This window comes from Mustelus asterias, chromosome 9 (genome assembly GCF_964213995.1).
Source record: "Mustelus asterias chromosome 9, sMusAst1.hap1.1, whole genome shotgun sequence".
Lineage (NCBI taxonomy): Eukaryota > Metazoa > Chordata > Chondrichthyes > Carcharhiniformes > Triakidae > Mustelus > Mustelus asterias.
In genome coordinates, this window is record NC_135809.1 from 121,374,429 (window position 1) to 121,396,477 (window position 22,049).

At 42.5% G+C, this 22,049-nt stretch overlaps 1 protein-coding gene across 1 annotated transcript in view; it reads right to left on the minus strand.

The window, feature by feature from the left end:
- The window catches only part of ano1a (anoctamin 1, calcium activated chloride channel a), a 236,639-nt gene that overhangs the window by 25,170 nt on the left and 189,420 nt on the right, over positions 1 to 22,049 (minus strand). The window contains exons 22-24 of the mRNA XM_078220984.1: positions 18,257 to 18,402; positions 8,048 to 8,200; positions 2,601 to 2,653 (exon numbers count right to left, since the gene is read on the minus strand). Coding sequence (XP_078077110.1) covers positions 2,601 to 2,653; positions 8,048 to 8,200; positions 18,257 to 18,402 — 352 coding nt within the window. The remainder of the gene's footprint in view (positions 1 to 2,600; positions 2,654 to 8,047; positions 8,201 to 18,256; positions 18,403 to 22,049) is intronic.

The window sequence follows — 22,049 nt, forward strand, 5'->3', positions numbered from 1 at the left end:
TTTCCTCCTCTTACAATTTATGTCTTCATCCTTTTATTTATGTACCTACAGAAGACATTGGGATTGCCCTTTATGTTGGAAGCCAGTCTTTCCTCATAGTCCCTCTTTGCTTCTTGTATTTGCTTTTTCACCTTCCTTCTGTATTCGGCCTGGTCCTCAATTGCATTTTGCATCTGATACTCGTCAAAAGCACACTTTCTTCTTCAGCTTCATTCTTAAAAATTATTTCATGGGCAGTGGGTGTCACTGGCTGGCCCAGCATTTATTGCCCATTCCCAATTGTCCTTGAAGGGGCATTTAATCACATTGCTGTGGCTCTGAAGTCACATGGGGCCAGACCAGTTAAGGACAGCAGGTTTCCTTCCCTAAAGCATATTAGTGAACGAGATGTGTTTTTATGATAATCGATAATGGTTTCATAATCACTAGACTTTTAATTCCAGATTTTTATTGAATTCAAATGTCACCATCTGCCATGGTGGGATTCAAACCTGTATCCCCACAGCATTACCCTGAGTATCTGGAATACTAGTCCAGTGACAATACTACTACACCATTGCCTCATTTTTAATCCAGGAAACTCTGAATTAATTTGTCCTACATTCCCGTTCTCTCCCCATTCAATTCATGGGCCCCCAACCCTCTTATTCAATGACCCTTTGATAACTTATGATAACACAAGCAAAGTCATGAACTTGCTACACAAGATATGGCATGAGCATGTATCCCACCAGCATGCTGGGGCATCAATGGCCTGTGCCACCAATGATGTTTTTCATAATACAACTACAGTGAACTAACTTCCCCTAGACCCAACAGCCGAAGATGCATTTTTATTAGACTCAAGTATTGTTTCCAAGTAAGGTAAAACTATCACTTTCAAACTAGTCAAACCCAAGCTAAAGTTGGATCATAAAGATGCATGAACTGACTGGCTCCGGTTCATAAATCTAATTTAACAAAAGCACCATCAATCTTGGTTGTGTATACAAAAAGTGCCATTATTTATACAAAAGGTATTTTTTGTTCTGCATAAATCACGTTGAAAACTTTAAAGCAAGTCTAAAAGGCAATAAGACATGTGGTGGCCATCCCATTACCTTTGGAACAATAGAATGAACCATGCACAAACTTGGGTCAATAAACTGGTTTCAAATCTCTCACATTGCTTTGTGCAAGTGGAACCAATGTGGAGTTTATAGAACTGATATTTTAGCTAATTTTCCCTTGGTGAATGTTTTATCGGGTGTTATTTGAACAGGCTGCTGATTGCAGTTGAACAATTCTTCATGGTTTAGCAGGGCATTGGAGTGCCCATGAGCTCTGGGGAGTAAGGAAGAGAGTTTGGACATCCACTATTGAGCACTCGATCTCAGCCATATTTTTCTCGGAAAGCATCGCATTTGGAGCATTGCGTGCAATTCTGGTCGCCACGCTACCAGAAGAATGTGGAAGCTTTGGAGAGCGCGCAAAGAAAGTTCCCCAGAATGTTGCCTGGTTTCAAGGGTGTTGAATACGAGGAGAGGTTGAATAAACTGATTGTTTTCACTGCAAAGACAGAGGCTGATGGGAGGCCTGATAAAGGTCTACAAAATTGTGAGGGGCAAAGACAGGGTGGATAGTCAGAGGCTTTTCCCAGGGTGGAAGTGTCAATTACAAAAGGGCACAGGTTCAAGGTGAGGGGGAAGTTTAAGGGAGGTGTGTGGGCAAGTTTTTCACGTAGAGTGTGGTGGGTACCTGGAATGCACTACCAGAGGATGTGGTGGAAGCAGGCACATTAGCAACAGTTAAGAGTCATCTGAATGGGTACATAAATAGGGAGGGAATAGAGGGATATGGACCGAGTAAGGAAATAAGTTTTGATCGACAGGGGCTTGGAGGGCCAAAGGGCCTGTTGCTGTGCTGTACGTCTTTGTTCTCGAGACCAGATTGCTCTTCACTGGAGATGAATTTGGAAATGCACTTGAATGCTTTTTAGAAGCCAGTACAGGATGGCCACAAATGGAAGCCAGTGCCAGCTCCTATGCCATTATTAATGTTGCACTATGACCTCATGTCATCAGGGTCATTGGTAGTATTTGATTTTACACACAAACAGAACTGCTGGAGGCAATTTTCGTGGAGCAATAATCACTGCAGCTCTCGTCTCTGTGGCAGGGTTACGAAAACACAGCTTGCCGAATGCTGATCAACAGTTCAGTTTTACTGGGAAAGTTCACTGTGCTAGTTTCTGTCCATCCACAAACTCCTCTTGGGAAAAGTTACTCCAGAAAGCTTCGAGAAAGGTTAACTGAGTAATAGGCACATTGCGCTCTCACCGTCAGTTTTATAGATCATCAGCAATTAATTTTCACTCAAAACTTCATCTGCTCATTTTTGGGCATTATCTTGCCCCAGTTTTGTTGTCAATTCTGCAAATAGTATTCTCAGGAATGCCTTGAAGTTTTTTTTAAAATAAAAAGGTAACCAAATGTGTTAAGGCACTTGGATCGAACGCACACATTCATAATTAGTTGTTTCCATATTCATGTATTGAATATGGTGGGATGAAAATTCTTGAAGTAAGGGACACTTCTTTTAAATAAATAACATATACTTACATTAATAATGACTGCCAACTTCCCAATCCCTCGGAGGATGTCGTACCAGATTCCTAAATGCAACAGGAAAACCATTATTCTCTTTTGTATCATTTTGGGTATTGTCAAACTAGCTTCATATTACTCCCCTACATAGCTGCTATATCTTCAAATTATTAAAAAGAGGACAAATCCAACCCACACTGAATTTCTCTCAAGTTTTCATTCATTCAGACGTAGTTACAAACACTGAAAAATGACTCAGTGGGATCAAGGGAGGCGATGGCCTAGTGGTATTATTGCTAGATTATTAATTCAGAAACTCAGCTAATGTTCTGGGATCCCGGGTCCAAATCCCACTGTGGCAGATGGTGGAATTCGAATTAAATAAAGTATCTGAATGAAGAATCTACTGATGACCATGAAACCATTGCCGATTGTCGGAAAAACCCATCTGGCTCACTAATGTCCTTTAGGGAAGGAAATCTGTCGTTCTTACCTGGTCCAGCCTACATGTGACTCCAGAGACACAGCAATGTGGTTGACTCTCAACTGCCCTCTGAAATGGCTTAGCAAGCCACTCATTTTCTAGGGTGGCTAGGGATGGGCGATAAATGCTGGCCAGTCAGCGACGCCCATGTCCCATGAATGAATTTTTAAAAATCTTAGAACAGACAAAACCATAACTACCAATAGAACTGCGACAGAAAGACAGACAACTGAAGCACCACTGCTGCATTATCTATATATTTGGAAGGATTCCAATTCAATGGTCTAGGTGACATAGTAGAGTTGTACAATGATGCACAGACATCGTCATCTGAATACTTTACATAAAAAGCTAAAGGCCAGTCTTCGGGCTTCCTCCATTAGGTGACACAATAATGAAGGTCAGATGTCTCACAGCATTGGACACCGATAGGGTTGAACAACTATTCTGACTTCCAAATAGTAGAAATTTTGTTTGTTGCCCAAAGTATTCCTCAACAGCACCCGCTTTGCAAGTAATGGTTGACTGCTTGAACATTTCCGAGTCAGCACTGAGAGGCGCGGGGGGATATCACTGACACTGTTTGTGTGAAGCTGCATTTGATGCAGAAACACGGGAATGATATGGAATGTGGAGGTCTAACAATAGCTAGTACATCCCGAAAAGTGATACAAAAGGGTGGAAGTCAAGATGAAGAGCAAGTACTTAAGAGTCGTTTCAGTCCCAATCCTGTGCAGGATTAATAGAGTGCTCAGCTCCAAGTGTGAAAAAGATTGACCATCATAAACGAGAGAGGGGGTGTGGGCAAGAACGCATGGTGAGAAAGAGGGCATGGGCGTGAGCAGAGACAGAGAGCGGGGGAGAGAGTGCGTGGAAGTATGAGAGTGCGCGCAAATTTAAATTTGGAGCTGTGTCAATCAGGGTTAATGGGAAGTACTTTTTCCACACAAAACGATCATGTAAATCTGATATCCATGTCATCAAAAAACTCAATTTGATCATTTGAAATTTTCAAAACTAACATTGATAGATTTTTGTTAATTTAAGGGTACTGAATCTAAAGTGGGGAGATGGAGTTAAGATGGAGATCAGCTATGGTTTAACGATGGCAGAACAGTCTTTGGGCCCGGGGGGGGGGTTGGGGGTGGGTGCAGAATGGCAGAGTCCTTTTAATACGTTCCTTGGCCTAACTTACAAGACCATGATTTTCTATTTTATGAACTGAGTCAGCATTGCTAACGCTGGTAACTAATCTATGGACCCCTTAATTTAAGGAAATTTAATTTAATTCTTTTATTCCCATGAAGATTTTTCATTTTAACAATTCAGGGCATTCGCAGATAGATTGTGTCAACTCTACAGTTGGTTTAAGTAAGGATACTGTAATGATTCTAGCCAAGTTAGATAAGAGTTAATGTTTTGTTGACCAACCTTGGAATATTGGCTATTTCTGGAGCTTCCCAACATATGGTGTGTATATAAAATGAAGCCAGAAAACCTGATGGTTGCTATCTCCCACAAAATAAAATCTGGGAATTAGCTTAATGACTAGTTTCCATGATTTTACAGATGCTACTGAAATTTAAAAAGCTACTTTCTATTTTTAAATATGTTAACTCATTGTTTACCGTGAGTGCATCCCAACTTCAGAACTTGAGGATTTCAGTGGTGCAAACTCAAATAAAACAGAAAGCAAATGCTGCCAATGCCTCTCATTCAAGTATTGATTTTTGTAGGAATATTTCTTGAACGTCATTGTTTCCCCCTCCCCTTGAATGTTATTTATATATGTATTTTTACTAACTTTGTGGAACTAAGTCCTTTCTTTACCACGGCGGCATGGTGGCACAGTGGTTAGCACTGCTGCTTATAAGCACCAGGGACCCGGGTTTGATTCCTGGCTTGGGTCATTGTCTGCGTTGAGTTTGCACGTTCTCCTCGTGTCTGCGTGGGTTTAGTCCAGGTGCTCCAGTTTCCTCCCACATTCTGAAAGATGTGCTGGTGAGGTGCATTGACCCGAACAGGCGCCAGAGTGTGGCAACTAGGGGAATTCCACAGTAACTTCATTGCAGCGTTAATGTAAGCCTTACTTGTGACTAATAAATAAACGTTTGGGGCGGCACGGTAGCACAGTGGTTAGCACTGCTGCTTCACAGCTCCAGGGTCCTGGGTTCGATTCCCAGCTCGGGTCACTGTCTGTGTGGAGTTTGCACATTCTCCTCGTGTCTGCGTGGGTTTCCTCCGGGTGCTCCGGTTTCCTCCCACAGTCCAAAGATGTGCAGGTTAGGTTGATTGGCCAGGTTAAAAATTGCCCCTTAGAGTCCTGAGATGTGTAGGTTAGAGGGATTAGTGGGTAAATATGTGGGGGTAGGGCCTGGGTGGGATTGTGGTCGGTGCAGACTCGATGGGCCAAATGGCCTCCTTCTGCACTGTAGGGTTTCTATGATTCTATGATATAGCTAACAAACTTGAAGAATGGGAAGGTTAGATCAACTCTCTTCCTGACAATCTTAAATGAGCCGTGCATGAATGTCCAGTCCATAATGATATGTTTTAACTGCAGAGAATTCTGGTAGAATTGTCCCTTTGTCTTTACTTTACAAAGTGTATACTTTGAACCATGAGTCAGTGCTTCCCTTTCACCTGATAGTGGGTACGCAAAGATATTTTGCATATTATTCCAGTCAGACCAACTTTAAAGATTTGTTCACAGGATGTAAACATCGCTGGCCAGGCCAGCATTAAATGCCCTCAGGGATGGGCAATAAAGAGTCAACCACATTGCTGTGGCTCTGAAGTCACATGTAGACCAGACTGGGTAAGGATAGCAGATTTCCTTCCCAAAAAAAAATACATTAAAGTTAATTTATTAGTCACAAGTAAGGCTTACATTAACACTGCAATGAAGTTACTGTGAAATTCCCCTCGTCGCCACACTCTGGCGCCGGTTCGGGTCAATGCACCTAACCAGCATGTCTTTTCAGAATGTGGGAGGAAACTGAGCACCCGGAGGAAACCCACGCAGACACAGGGAGAACATGCAAACTCCACACAGACAGTGACCCAAGCCAGGAATCGAACCTGGGTCCCTGGCAGTGTGAAGCAGTAGTGCTAACCACTGTGCCACCCCCCAGTGAACCAGACGGGTTTTTTTTTTAAAAACATGACAATCGACAATGGTTTCATGGCCATTAGACTTTTAATTCCACTTTTCTTTTAATTCAATTCAAATTTCACCATCTGCCATAATGGGCTTTGAACCCGGGCCCCCAGAGAATTATCCTGGGTCTCTGGATTACTAGTTTAGCGACAATACCACTGCACCACCACCTCCCTCTATTGGTGACCACATCTCTTCAAATCAAAGGCCCAAATATTTAAGCAACAAAAGAGTCACCTTCATCCGTGTTTTGATTAAGTTACATAATTCGCTGTGCCACAGTCCAGATTAGTTTAGTTAGCAGGGACTTGGCCACAAACTTAAAGGTTTCAAATATCTCTTAATTGAACAGCAACTACAAACAATGAAATTCTAAAAGTGAAGCAGAAGTACTGGAAATAAAAGTAAAATCACACTTTTCAGAACTTTATTATTAAAAGACTGATCATTTGCACTTTTTGAAGGGACTTTCCCCCCAACCTTTGATCCCAGGTTAGATGACCTGTTGATGGGCATTTTATTTAGCCTCCAGAATGAATTTTCTTCAGGAAAATAACGTGGGCCGGAAGTCTCTGACCTTGCCCACGGCTGGGATTCTCCAGTCCCGCTGCTGTGAATAGAAACTGGGCTGTGCGCCAAATTCACCACTCTCTCTGGCAGCGGCAGTGGGGCAGGTGAGATCGGAGAATCCCAGCCCTAGTTCCTGGACAGTTCCAAACAAAAGGAATGACTTCAAAGCACCGTCCCATGTAACATTCCAGGTTGCACTGTGATAGGGTTCACAAATACAACATAGCCACACAGGGCTAGCCCGTGTGTTGGTCATGAGTTCATAAGAACATGTTGGTAAACACAAATGGAAAAATGTTCTTGAAGAGTGAATGCTGATGAGTTGAAAGTAAAGTGGAGGTTTTGCTGAGCATTTGACAGTCAAAGTGTGCTAAAGGAACACCAGACATGAATCAAACTTGATTCTGTGAATGTAAATGATCATTGCAATTGCATCTGTTCATCTCACATGGGCATGGCACTATAACTCCAGTTTGTAAAATCAAATATCCTGTTAGCAGACTACTTGCATTGAAATTGAGTGAACGTGAACAATGGCTTAACAGGATAAAATGTCCAGTATACCTGGAATTCTTTGCCTGTTTAAAGGGGTGTTAAACACAAATATTTTAGTTGGAGTGTATAGTAGGGACTGGTTTGTTTGTGAAGATGGGACGGCACAGTGGCACAGTGGTTAGCACTGCTGCCTCACAGCACGAAGGACCCGGGTTCGATTCCCAGCTTAGGTCACTGGAGTTTGCATGTTCTCCCCTTGTCTGCATGCATGTCTTCCGGGTGCTCTGGTTTCCTCCTGCAGTCTGCAAGAGGTGCTGGTTAGTTGGTTTGACCATGCTAAATTCTCCCTCAGTGCACCCAAACAGGCGCCGGAATGCGGCGATTAGGGAATTTTCACAGTAACTTCATTGCAGTGTCAATGTAGGCTTACTTGTGACACTAATAAATAAACTTTAAAAATAATTTTTGATTTATAAAGTAAGTTCTTGTCATCTCATAGCTCATCATGAATTTAACAGGTCACAATTTACAGAGCAGACGGATGGAATTTAACCATCAACACAGGCACACACGCACACACTAACCGTTGCACCAAAACATCTCCTTATAATAAATACAAAGTGCCAAACTGTCCACTAATAGATATCTCCTGAAGTGTGTCACATTAGAAACCAAAGTCGCCGATTTGCTTACTCACAAAATAAATAATTTTAAATTAGAAAAAAATGAGAACAATAAATGAGATTTACTGACCGATATCCTTTGCTTTTGTTGCATCGGGTCTTCGGAGCTCACTGGTAAACTTCTTAGCATCCAGACGGATCTCAATGACATTGTTCAGTAGTGCAAATAGTGGAGCGAGTGGGAAGGAGGCCACAAATAGGGTTACAAATCCAAACTGGATTACTGCAGAAACAAATCATTTACATGCAGTCAATAATAGAGTCACACCAGAGGCTGTAACACACAAACATGGCTGTCATTAGTTCTGCACATTGCTATGTAAATTTTGGCCTGTATTTCATGGCCGGCAGCAAAGCAATGGTGCTCGTTGCCAAGCTCAAATAAATCTGCCGGCAATTATCTAGTGGGGCAGATTCACCCTTTCCACATCGATTCGAGGCTGGTGCCAAGTCGAGGTCGCTACTTGTCTGGGAACAGTGACATCATCGAGTAGGATAAGCAGCCAATCACAGTGAAGGATCTAGAGTGTTGTACTAGCTGGATCAACCACCAATTTGAAATAGTCCATCGAGTCCGTAACGCGGCTCAATTACACTTGTTCAGAAGCAATAGACAGTCATATGCTGGGATCCATTCTCTGCAAAAAGGAAAAGGTTCAAGCCTAGCATCCTCCTTTGAATTACCCACGAGCTTGGGGAGACAACAATTCCCGGTTGTTTTCTCAATGGCAACGCCTTGGCAAACCAGAGCTGATTTGTCAATCAATCAGCTCCCTTTGCTTCTGTAGTAGAAATTATTGAGACTGTTTGAAATTTGGCATTTGTCCTAATGAGTGCAAGACAAGAAGCTTTGGCAAGATGCGTCTCTTTTCAGCAATATTAAAGCTGCTGCCAGTTTGAGGGGTAATTTTACAGCAATTTTACTGTCAAAGCGACCACAAAAAAATGGACCTCTCAAAAACAAATGGCAGTAAACAAAATAAAACCTCCATTGTATTTTACAATGCACAGTTAAACCCTTGGTTCCCATGTGATTCAGTGCAAATTGCTATGTAAATTCCCAGATGAATTGATGAATCCAAGGCACCTTTCTAAAATTTTTGATATATGATTTCCTCATCATTGAACGTTCAGACATGTTGATAATTACTAGTGTCTCTATGCCTGAACTGGAGGTTGATTAATATCCTGGCAGGGAGATTTGTTAGAGCCACACGGGAGGGTTTAAACTAGTTTGGTAGGCAGATGGGACCCAAAGCAATAGAGGAGAAGGTTGAGAACAGCATGGAGGTCGAAGAGAACACGTTAAATAGTGTCAGTAATCTGAGTACTAGACAAGACAGGCAAGAGCAGGGCAGAGAGCAAAGGAAGTCTAAATTAAACTGCATTTATTTCAATGCAAGAGGCCTGACAGTCATGGCGGATGAACTCGGGGTCTGGATAGGTAGATGGGACTGGGATATTATAGCTATTACTAAAACATAGCTAAGGGAGGACTGGCAGTTCAATGTTCCAGGGTACAGATGCTATAGAAATCTAGAACAAGGAGGTAAGATAGGAGGGGGGAGTTGTTTTTGATTAGGGAGATCATCATGACGGTACTGAGGGGAGACATTTCTGAGGGTTCGCCCAGAGTCTACATGGATTGAACAGAGAAAAAGGGGGAGATCACTGATAGGATTGTACTAGAGGTCCTCAAATAGTCAGTAGCAAATTGAGGAGCAAATGTGCAAGCACATTACAGATAGCGCCAAGAAAATAATAGTAATTAAGGATTTTAACTTTCCCAACACTGACTGGGCCAGCCATCGTATTAGGAGCTTGGATGGAGAGCAATTTGTGTATTCAGGAAGAATTTCTCATTCAGTATGTGGATGGCCCGAGGGGGCAAAACTTGACCTCCTCTTGGGAAATAAGGAAGGGCAACTGACAAAGGTGTTAGTGACGGATCACTTTGGGACCAGTGACCATAATTCTATTAGTTTTAAGATAGCTATGGAGAACGTTAGGGCTGGCCAAAAAGTTAATATTCTAAATTGGGGCAAGGCCAATTTTGATGGTATTAGACAGAAACTTTCAACAGTTGCTTGGGGGAGTCTGTTGGCAGGCAAAGGGATTTCTGGTAAGTGGGAGGCTTTCAAAAGTGTGTTAACCAGGATTCAGGGTAAACACGTTATTTTTTTTAAAAAAAAAGAGTGAAGGGCAAGGCTGGTAGAAGTAGAGAACCCTGGATGACTTGAGATATTGAGACCCTGGTCAAAAAGAAGGAACAGCACATGACATGCGGAGGCAGCTGGGATCAAGTGAATCCCTTGGAGTATAGGGGGTGTAGGAGTAGAGTTGAGAGAGAAATCAGGAGGGCAAAAAGGGGTGGCACGGTAGCACAGTGGTTAGCACTGCTGCTTCACAGCTCCAGGGTCCCGGGTTCGATTCCCGGCTCGGGTCACTGTCTGTGTGGAGTTTGCACATTCTCCTCGTGTCTGCGTGGGTTTCCTCCAGGTGCTCCGGTTTCCTCCCACAGTCCAAAGATGTGCGGGTTAGGTCGATTGGCCAGGTTAAAACAAATTGCCCCTTAGAGTCCTGATGCGTAGGTCAGAGGGATTAGCGGGTAAATATGTGGGGGTAGGGCCTGGGTGGGATTGTGGTCGGTGCAGACTCGATGGGCCGAATGGCCTCTTTCTGCATTGTAGGGTTTCTATAAAAAAAAGGGGACACGAGATTGCTTTGGCAGATAAGGCAAAAGAGAATCCAAATACATAAGGTGCAAAAGAGTAACTAGGGAGAGAATAGGGCCTCTTAAGGATCAAGATGATCATCTATGTGCAGATCCTCAAGAGATGGACGACATCCTAAATGAGTATTTCTCATCAGTATTTACTGTTGAGAAAGACGTGGATGTTAGTGAACTTGGGGAAATAAATGGTGATGCCTTGAAGAATGTACACATTACATAGGTGGTTGTACTGGAAGTCTTAAAGTGCATCAAGATAGATAAATCCTTAGGACCTGATGGGCACAGCAGTTAGCACTGCTGCCTCAGTGCCAGGGAACTGGGTTCAATTCCCAGCTTGGGTGACTGTGTGTGGAGTTTGCACATTCTCCTTGTATTTGCATGCGTTTCCTCTCAGTCCAAAGATGTGCAAATTAGATGTCTGGGCCATGTTAAATTGCCCCTTTGTGTCAGAGGGACGAGCTAGGGCAAATGCATGGGGTTATGGGAACAGGGCCGGGGTGGGGGAGGAAGATTGTGGTCGGTGCAGACTCGATGGGCCAAATGGCCTCCTTCTGGACTGTAGGATTCTATGAAGTGTATCCCAGGACATCGAGGGGGGTTAGGGAGGAAATTGCAGGTCTCCTAGCAGAGATGTTTGAATTGACAGCCATAGGTGAGGTGCCTGAAGATTGGAAGGTGGCAAATGTTGTGTCTTTATTTCAGAAGGGCTGCAGGGAAAAGCCTGGGAATTGCAGGCCGGTGAGCCTAACATCTGCAGTGGGCAAGTTGTTAGAAGATATTCTGAGACACAAGCTAGAACTCTCTCGTCTCGCCTGCCATGGGAATTGTAGTGGGCAGGAGGGTGGGGGGGGGGGGGGGGGGTGGTGGTGGTGGTGGAGGGTAGAAGAGGAAGGGTAGGGCCATGGAAGGTCCATTGACCTAGGACAGGATTCTCCAGTTATGAGGTGTGTGTGGCTGGAGAATCCCGCCCAGAATTTGCAAGCATTTAGAGGGGCAAGGACTGATTAGGGACAGTCAGCATGGCTGTGTGTGGAAAATCATGCCTCATGAGTTTTCATGAAGGGGTAACCAAGAAGGTAGATGAGGGCAGTGCAGTTGACGTTATCTACATGGGCTTTAGCAAGGCCTTTGACAAGGTACCGCATAGTAGGTTGTTGCAACAAGGTTAAATCTCACGAGATCCAGGGCGAGGTTGCCAATTGAATACAAAATTGATGACAGAAGATAGAGATTGGTTGTAGAGGGTCGTTTTTCAAACTGGAGCGTGTGACTGGCTGTGTGCCTCAGGGATCGGTGCTGGGCTCACTCTTATTTGCCATTTATATTAATGATTTGGATGAGAATTTAGGAGGCATGGTTAGTAAGTTTGCAGATGTTACCAAGATTGGTGGCATAGTGGACAGTGAAGGTGGTTATCCAGGATTGCAATGGGATCTTGATCAATTGGGCCAGTGGGCTGATGAAGCTTGATTTAGATAAATGTGAGGTGATACATTTTGGTAGATCGAACCAAGGCAGAACTTAGTTTATGGTAGGGCATTGGGGAGAGTTATAGAACAAAGATCGGGTACAGCTTCATAGCCCCTTGAAAGTGGAGTCACAGGTGGACAGAGTGGTGAAGGCGGCATTCGGTATGCTTGGTTTCATTGGTCAGAACATTGAATACAGGAGTTGGGACACCTTGAAGTTGTATAAGACATTGGTAAGGCCATACTTGGAATACTGTGTACAGCTCTGGTCACCATTATAGAAAGGATATTATTAAACTAGAAAGAGTGCAGAAAAGATTTACTAGGATGCTACCAGGGCTTGATGGTTTGGGTTATAAGGAGAGGCTGGATAGACTGGGACTTTTTCTTCCCCTGGAGCATAGGAGGCTTAGGGGTGATCTTTTAGACATCTATAAAATAATGAGGGGCATAGAGGAGGTAGATAGTCAACATCTTTTCCCAAAGGTAGGGGAGTCTAAAACTAGAGGGCATAGGTGTAAGATGAGAGGGGAGAGATACAAAAGGGTCCAGAGGGGTAATTCTTTCACACAGGGTGGAGTGTGTCTGGAACAAGTTGCCAGAAATAGTAGTAGAGGTGGGTACAATTTTGTCTTTTAAAAAGCATTTAGACAGTTAACACGAGTAAGATGGGTATAGAGGGACATGGGCCAAATGCAGGCAATTGGGACTAGCTTAATGGTTAAAACTGTGCAGCATGGACAAGTTGGGCCAAATGGCCTGTATTCATGCTGTAAATCCCTATGACTGTGACACTGTACAATATAGTTACACCATCATGTGGCATGTCTGAAGCAGACAAAGTAATGACTTATACAACTTACAAAAGGTGAAACTTGAGGGAAGCGGGGTGAACCAGGATCCTAATTAGTCTGATAATTTGTACTGAGTTTCTGACAAAAAAAGGTGCGCAATTTAATGCTTTGAGGATTGAAAATCTTGGTTTTACATTTTTTTTAAAATCTCATCATGTGGAAGGAACATTTAAATTATTTTACAAGGCAGCAACAAGTGGAAAGACTCACCTCAACAATAGCTGAGCCAAAATAAAAACACTCTGAAGGAAACCAATGATTAGTTTGGCATTTTAACCGCTGTTGCTCTAATTCTCCCTCATTTTCAAAACAACATCTGGACAAAGCCCACAGGATTAGTGTCCCTGCTGCACATTTCAAAAGGGAGCATCACTCAGGTTGGAAGGACATTGCATAAATATTTGGTTGGAAACTCTGGAGAATGTATTCTTGTCAGCAACTTGGATGAGACAAGGAAGTTTCACAGTTTCTGTTACTGGGAAAGGCTTTTGTGAATGGGCCATCATTAAATCAGCAACAACCTGTGAAACATCGCAGTTTACGATTGCTGCGAGCCAGTCAGCAGAACGCAGCTCATGGCAGACTTTATAACTGTCTGTGGGCAACGCACTATCGATACACAAAAGAATGTTGTACTTATATACATCGTGCCTTTCATGTGGCCCGTGATATCCCAAAGCACTGCCAATTAATTACTTTTGGAAGCGCTGTCACTTTTGTTTTCGAAATAAACAGTGGCCAATTTGCAACCAGCAAAGCCCCACAAACAATGAGGCAAAGGAGTAATCAAAATCCTGCTCTTCTTCCAATTGTGCCGTGAAATCTTTTATGACTACTAAAACTTGGTTCAACGTCCCACCAGAAATACAGCACCAACCAAAATGCTAGAGTTCCTCAGCTCTGCACTCGTGCATCAACCTAGATAACGTGCCCGGGAGTGGGACAAGATGGGTTGAAGGATCTCTGTGCTGTAAACTTCCATGATAATGGCTCTAAATTACAGCCAACAGATGAAAATACGGCCAATCTGAAAGGATTAGTAAAATGCATCCAGATATTTGATTTGCATTCCTCAAGATAAGTGTTGGCGTAAAGATGAACTTGCAGTGGGAATGCACATTTATGTAACTTTGCTCTGAAATTGTACCAGTGCAGAGGAACAACAGACAACTTTCCACATGCGACTGAAAACATGGTGTAAAACTGTGTTAAACTATTGAAAAGCAGCAGCTAGCTGTTAAGATCTTGGAAGTCTTAACTTTTAGGCATGATCCTCTACACTGCAGAGCTCATCTATCAGAAATTTCAGAAGCCTTTGAGAAGATATCACTTGGAAATAATTTTTAAGGACGCAGTACTAATAAACTGCCAGCGTGAGATTCTACATGTATGCATCAAGCTTCACTCCTCCAGTTATTTTCCAATGCTGGAACAGTGTGGATGTTGATGTCCATGTCTCAATACTGTCTGAGAAATAGGCTCTCACACTAATTGACTGGAATGTATGAGAGATTCAGGCACAATTCAAAAACATATGTCATAGACCAGAAATTGTGGCTTTGGAAGAGGATCTACAGAGCAGTGAACAGCTATTCCATCCACACCAAGAGCCATAACCTTTTAACATGGGCAAGAGAGCAAATTTCAGGAAAGATTTAATATCACTGGAAAGCAAGTCAAACTCATATGGTGAATGTACAAAATTTGTGACTTTCAAAGGGTGTCTTGACAAATAAATGAATAGGTTGGCAATGGAGGGAGATGGTCCCCGGAAGAGTAGGGGTTTTTAGTTCAGTCGGGCAGCATGTCAGTGGGCCTGTTCCCGTGCTGTAATTTTCTTTATTCTTTGTACAGGGTGCAAATGATTTCATAAATTTGACAAAATGCTTGCTATTTTTCATTCAAGTCCTTTCTTTCTCACATTATTTAAGCAAATAGGCAATAGGAGGGTCAACTACTTGGATATTTTTCCCTTAGTCGAGTGAATTAGATCATAGATATGCAAGGTCAAAAACCTCTTTCCCACATGTGGTGGCTCTGGATTAACATCTGGATATTCCGAGCAAGATTCCAGCAAGCTGAAAACTGCACCAAAAATAGTCCATGCTGTGGTTAAACTTTACATGCTCAATTTCAGCCCAAATTAATTAAAAATGTTGTGGATGCGGATATATTATGCAGGGAAGCTGATGTGCTTTTAAGGGCATAGAGTAATTAAGGTGAAACTTTTTTTTTCCTCCCCAGTGACAAAAGGGTTGACAGCCAGAGGATATGGATTGAAGATAATTGACACAGAGCCAGAAGCAAAGTGAGGGATTTTTTTCTCAGGCAGTGAGTAATGATGATCTGGGGTGCACTGAAGTGGTGAAGGAAAAGCAGGTCCAATATTTAACTTTCGAAAGGGGATTGAATAAATACTTGGAAGTAGAAAAAAAAATAGGAAGCATTTTGTCAAATAATTTGCAGCCTATAAATTCCCATATGTTAGTTTGATTCATTTTCCAGTGATATTAGATTTTTCCTCAGAGACTTGTCAGTGAAATTCACTCTCGCCCAAATTAAAAGGCCACGGCTCGTGTGTGGATGGAATAGCTGAGCACTGCCGCATAAATCCTCCTCCAATGCACCAGTTTAAACCCAAATACAGTGAAAGGAGAGAGTGGATGTCCAATCAATTCCAAGAGCTGGCACAGGCATGACAGGCCGAGAGATCCCCTGAGCTGCATCACATTCTATTATAACCACATGACTAATATTTTATGTAGTCGCAACTACTCGAGTTCATTACAAATATAATTATGAAATGGATACAGAGTGAATCCGACGTGAAATTTACCCGATAAGTGGGCAGGATAGAACTACTTATTAAATTAACCAACACTTACTGAAAAAAGGAATGAAATGCAGACATTATATCAGCGTAATGTTATTTAGCAATACCTCCGGGAAAATGAATCTATTCATAAACTAAGCAGCCTTTTCAATCAAGGCATCCCAACAGGAGTTCTATTTAAAGAGTGAAACCCATCTGAAATGGCTGCGATATTGACAAGACATTGTCACCACATAGTAACATCAGCTCATCATACTCTTCACAGCAGGTTTTCTTCTTAAAAATAAAAAGGAACAGGAAAACATTTCTGGGGCCATTCCACACACTATCTACTCTGCAGTTTAGGGAATGCGGAAAATTAAGTCAAAGAAATCAGCAGAGAGACCCACATGCAGAAAGTTGGCAAAGCCTTTTTACATCCACGAGTGGTGGTGCTTGCTTTCAAGGAACCAAGATACTGCACTGAGCACAGTTTTATGCCAGCAAAAGGCAATGGGTATCAAAGTTTTAAGCGTTGCTCAGAAGTACATAAGCTTGGTGATTCTTTAGTCTTAAGGGCGACTATATACCCTTAAGACAAGCAATTTAAAAAGCAATGAGGAGGTCCCTGTTGCAGTCTCAAATATAGAGAGAAATATGGCTGAATTTTCCAGGCCTTCCCGCCGGTGGGATCTTCCAGTCCCACCAATGGTGACACCCCCATGGTGGATTTACTGGCGGCAGGGCTAGCAAACAATACAAAGCACTGTTGACATCAACAGGAACAAAAGATCCCGCCACCAGCCAACGGTGAGCCACCTCTGCCACCAGAGAAACTATTTCCCCCTGTTGTGTGCATAAATTAAGATCAAGGACATGGCAGATTATTGCCCAAGTTGGATGGGCCAGCAATGTTCTTCTCCAGCTGTGGTCCTGCCTCTCGGCCATTTCTATTGAAGTATCAGGTAGCCAATTAGGCCAATTAGGGGTCTATTAAGGCCATTCTCCACAGGCCCACTAGAATTTTCTAACCATCAAGTAGGCCAGTTGGCAGAGTGATGGAGATAACCTCCCAGTGGCAGACTGGCACTGAAGGAAGCACTCTGTTCTGCTCAAAACCAACACCTCCCCCTACTTTGCCCAATCTCTCCATAGGGCTGCTGTCGATAGTCCCTCCGTGTCAACAATCTAGCGGTTGTGAAATTTTGTGTTTCAAAATTTAGAAAAGCTCTTCAGACAGTTTCTCCATTAATTAGATGGTGAGCATGCATCCTGGTCATCAATTGGCCTGCTCACCAAAAACCACATCAGACGTCAAGCAGCACTGGGTTGCAACTTAGAAATGCGCTCATGGTGCAGTCACCAGAATTAAAAATCTTGTCCATAATCTGTAGATTAGAACTAGGCAATTCAAAAGCAACATCAAGAAGCAATTCTTCACAAAAGGCTAGCAGAAATCTGGCATTCGCTCCTCAAAAAACATGGATGCTAGGCAATTGGAGATTTCAAGATTGTGGATGATGGGTCTGTGTTAGGTAATGGTTAAGGGATGTGGAGCAAAGATACAAAATAGCATTGATGCAGATCAATGAGCTGATAGAATATTGGAATAGGCTCAAGGTGTTGAGTGGCCTTGTACCAATTTCTAATCTGAGAGATTGGTCAGATCCTGAAAAAAAGTGGACAGATACACAGGACAAAAAGGCGCAACAATCAGGTTAGAACTACTTGCTGAGATAACCCCAAAACAGGATCAGACCAATAAAGTAGGACACTATTAAACTTAAGTCAAGATAGATCAAAGAGTCCTACTTAAATGATGTCAAAACTAATTGTTTATAGATTATACAAGGGAGGTAGGAAAGAGATTGTGCAAGTCAGATTAGTTGCTCCACAGTTATGAAGGCACAAGTTAGATATTCTCCTACCCAAAGAGCCTCCTGACCTCTCATTGTTGAGTTTAATATTGTTTGTGGGTCAAGTCGAAGATCATTTATATTATTCTACTCTCGCCCAGAATGACAAATTCTCACTATAGCCACTATTTTACTAACATTAACATAACACGACTCACGCAAATGAAAGTAAGGGGAGAGTGGATCCCAAGCAGGATGCTAAGGAAAGTGAAGGACAGAATGGAGGAACTTATTTTAAAAAAGGCAAAGAGAGCAAGTTGAAGGAGTTTTGAAAGGAATTCCCAAGGATGTGGGCACAAGATATTAGAGCAGAGCAAGCAGTGAATGGTATCATTACCGAAGAAAGTAATACGTTCATGGAAAATGTTTCAAACTTACAAGACAGAAAATGATGACATTGACTATGTTGAACAAACACCTGATTATCTTTCTTCGTGCCTCACCCAGAACAGTGCATGGATGCATTACATTGCAATTTGAAGAAACATACTCACTCATTTCCATGTATTCTGGAGTTAGACCCGCAAATGGCTCCAAATTGTAATCAATTTCATATTGCTGAGGTATCTTGGAGTTTTTATCAGTTTCCAATTTGGCCGCTCTTTTTGCCTTTAAATATCGTATAAGCTTCTTCATCTTCCTGAAACAACAGGAAATGCAGATCTAATATTAAAACTGGCACATATCCACTGAAGACAGATCAGAGTCTCAACAGCATGGCACATGGGTGTATCAAGGACATAACCTCTTGCTCATCACTTCCCATTGGAGATGTTTGTTCATATAAAATACTATCAGGATGCGGGTTAAGATTGCATTCATCGCCCATCCCTAGTTGCTTGCTAAGCCACTTCGGAGGGATAGAGGGTGAACCCAGAAGTTGTTTGGAGCTCAGAGATGGTAGGAGTGACCATTTCTTTTCCCTGGCTCATTAGTGAGCCAGGTAGACCTTTATGGCAAAAGATTTTGCGTTTCTTTCCCTCCCACACCAAATGATGCCAACATACATGTATGGGTGGCACAGCAGTTAGCACTGCTGCCTCAGTGCCAGGGACCCAGGTTCAATACCGGTTTGGGTGGCTGTGTGGAGTTTGCACATTTTCCCTGTGTCTACATGGTTTCCTCTGGGTGCTCCGGTTTTCTTCCACAGTCCAAAGATGTGCAGGTTAGGTGGATTAGTCACAGGAAATGTGCAGGGTTACGGGACTAGGGTGATGCGGTTGGCCTGGGTAAGCTGCTTTTTTGGAGATTCGGCGCCGACTCGATGGGTCCTTCTGCACTGTGGGGATTTTGAGAGTCTGTAGTATGTGTGTCTGTGTATAAGGTGGTGGGGGGGGGGGGGGGGGGGGTGTGAAATGAAGGGAGAAACAGCAAGTCCAACTTGTACCTCATTTGAGTTGACTAAAAGTTGTATTAAAAAAAGAGATTGACCATTGATTTGGTAGAGGAAGTGGGAAGATCGCCAAGTTGATCATATTGTTTGTATCCAATAACAAAATGCATCACACAAATGGAATGAAATTATACTTTATAATGGAATCTGAAATGCTCCTCAGCTGAAGCCAACCAGAAATCCCATTTGGAAGAGTTAGACCAAAAGATCAAGCCAGGATATGAGTGGTGTCCCAGAACAAATTTGCTTTATCTTAGAAGTCTCAATCGATGTCTAATCAGTCTTTTATGTCAGGGTGACTGAGTTGAGGAAAAAGTATTCCTGCCCGAAATGATTGTATCTAAAATGCAGAGGATATGGACCTACTCAGCATCCCCTGGCGATAGGGGGTGGTAACTGTAAACTGATGAGGAGAGGCACAAAAAAAATTGTTTTAGAACCTTTAAAATGTATATTCTTGACATTTCATTTTGTACAAAGATTAATAGAAGGTAAATAAATGAATTTATCAAGGCAACAGAAAACTATGTACATCTGAATCTAGCCTTTAGAAGCAGCTGAATGGATTGCAGCCAAGCTAAACAATTTGGGAACTGCAATCTCAAATTACTGAACACTCACATGAACATTATAACAAAGGGTCTTCTTAACCTGCGTGTTTGTCAAACTCTTTCTTCTCATTGCTCCTGGGAGCTGCATTGAAATGTAAATTTAGCTTCTTGATTTACGATGCTGTAACTCTTTTCATGGTCAGAGAATCTGGTTCATTTTCCTCTATTAACAATCCATATTCAAATATGTAAATAATATTGATGATTTATAGATGCTCAAATACTTCAAGTTACTTTTGCCTCCAGCACTTAAGACAATGTTGGAAAGTTCATTCAGGTATCTACACTTGAATTATATTACCTGCTCTCCATTCTCTTGGTGGGGTGGCGGGGGAGCACAGGGGGAACTAAAGACAGTGAACATGAGGAGTAACAAGCGAATATTCAGCCATTTTACTGAGCGACATGTAGTTACAAAGGAAACTGCATTAGGCCCTCAGCATGGTTTAAAACAATGATTGAGATTACCAGGTAAAGTTACAGGCCTGATTTTAACCCTTGCCACTAAGATTGTTAGTTTGAGTTTGCTTCTTTAATTTAGGGTAACGTGAAGGGGCTTGTGAAACACGTTTTGTAGTCTGCCCGATGACAGGCAAGGATGAGGAGGTTGACAATTAAAGGACAGCCAGGTTGTTTTGCTGGTGCCATGTTTAGGACAGGAGGGTCATATTATAAGCTCTCAGTCAATATTGCTAAAAATGGGACACAAGTGCCATGTCAAGATAACTGTCACAATTTATGGCACTTTAGACCTTTTGAGTACAGACAGTTATCAGGTTTCTGGCTAATACTTAATAAAACATGGACATAGGTGAGGGTACCTCACAGCTGCTTGTGGGACCCATCTCATTATTTAAGAATGGGCCAATACCTAAGGAAGTCTAAGGAGTTTCCAGATAGCCTGTTTCTAGGTTTCTTACTGGAGAAAAGGGAAGATCAAAACTCAATGGCTGCTATCAACTTCCGTTGAATCAGAATGGCCTCCACCATACAAACTACACTGTGTGCACATCAGAACTGTCAACACAGCAGTCACATGATTGAAACTGGTGTCAGGCGCTGCACCCTTATTATCCCAGCACTCAGGAGACCCACCAGAACCATGAGCTGTCAGCCAGCCTGAGAACCAGATTCTCAAACTAGTTTCAAGGCATCAAACCGCCAAAAGTATGTAAATTATTCTAGTTTCAAAGTTCACCTGAGAACCAGCCAATCTCCTCAATATTTAGCTACACAAAACCTCAGAAGCTGCTGCAAATACTTCACTTTAAAAGATCCTCACTTCAACATTAAATCAAATCCATTCAAGAAACCACAGACTTACCACGAGACCAGAAATCAAGGATGAATTAACAGTGATTTGTAAAAAGTTTAGTATCCTCATCTGCTGTCAGTGCGCGACATTGGAGTTAATTTGGAGTATATGTGAGAATAATCTTTACTTTAAACTCACCAATGTTTGCTGCTGAATTATTAATTGGAATGCACACTCCAAGGGTAAGGAGACAACTCTTTACATTTAAAATCAGAATGATTTTGGGCAGCTAGAGAAAATGCATTTTGCCCATGACACTGCGGAGAACATGCAAGGTTTTCACTTCACACTTTGAGACAATGGCAGGGGCATCTGTGATTACAGTGATTAGACTGATGGGGGCAATTTTGAGCCTGTGTTCGCCATGAGCTTAAATGGTGACACAGGCCCAAAATCTCAAGAGCTGGAAAATGAGATTCTCACCGGTGAGATCTTGTTTTCCAATTTGTCCCATCCGTCGCTGGTGACGTAACAAGGTTCCTGCCCTCAGTTAAATAAATTAAAACTTAGTTGAAGGGCTTTCCCACCACACATTCACAGCAGTTAAAGAGTACCCCTTTGCAACGGTGAGGTTTAAAACAGCTTTTGAAAAATGGGAAGCAATTGAGGGGAACCCCTTTGGGGTGCAAAGGTGAGTATAGTCCCTGGGGAAGAAGCACATGTCCAGGCAATGACCTAGCACTGGCCCCTGGCAGTGCCAACCCAGCAATGCTGGGGTGAGCTCTCCTCAGAGGCCTTCCCCACTTCAACTTGATTTTGCCCAGATATACAGAGGTAATATGATTGGTTTGCTGTTCCCCAAACATTCATTACCTTCAGCTGCCAAACTAAATGGACAAAGGTTTGTACAAATGGACATATTACACCACATAACCCACATTTGGATATAACTGTTCTGTATTTTAGCACATAATACCAGTTATGTAGAAAGACTGGAGAAGCTGGGGTGTTTTTTTCCCCTCGACGTA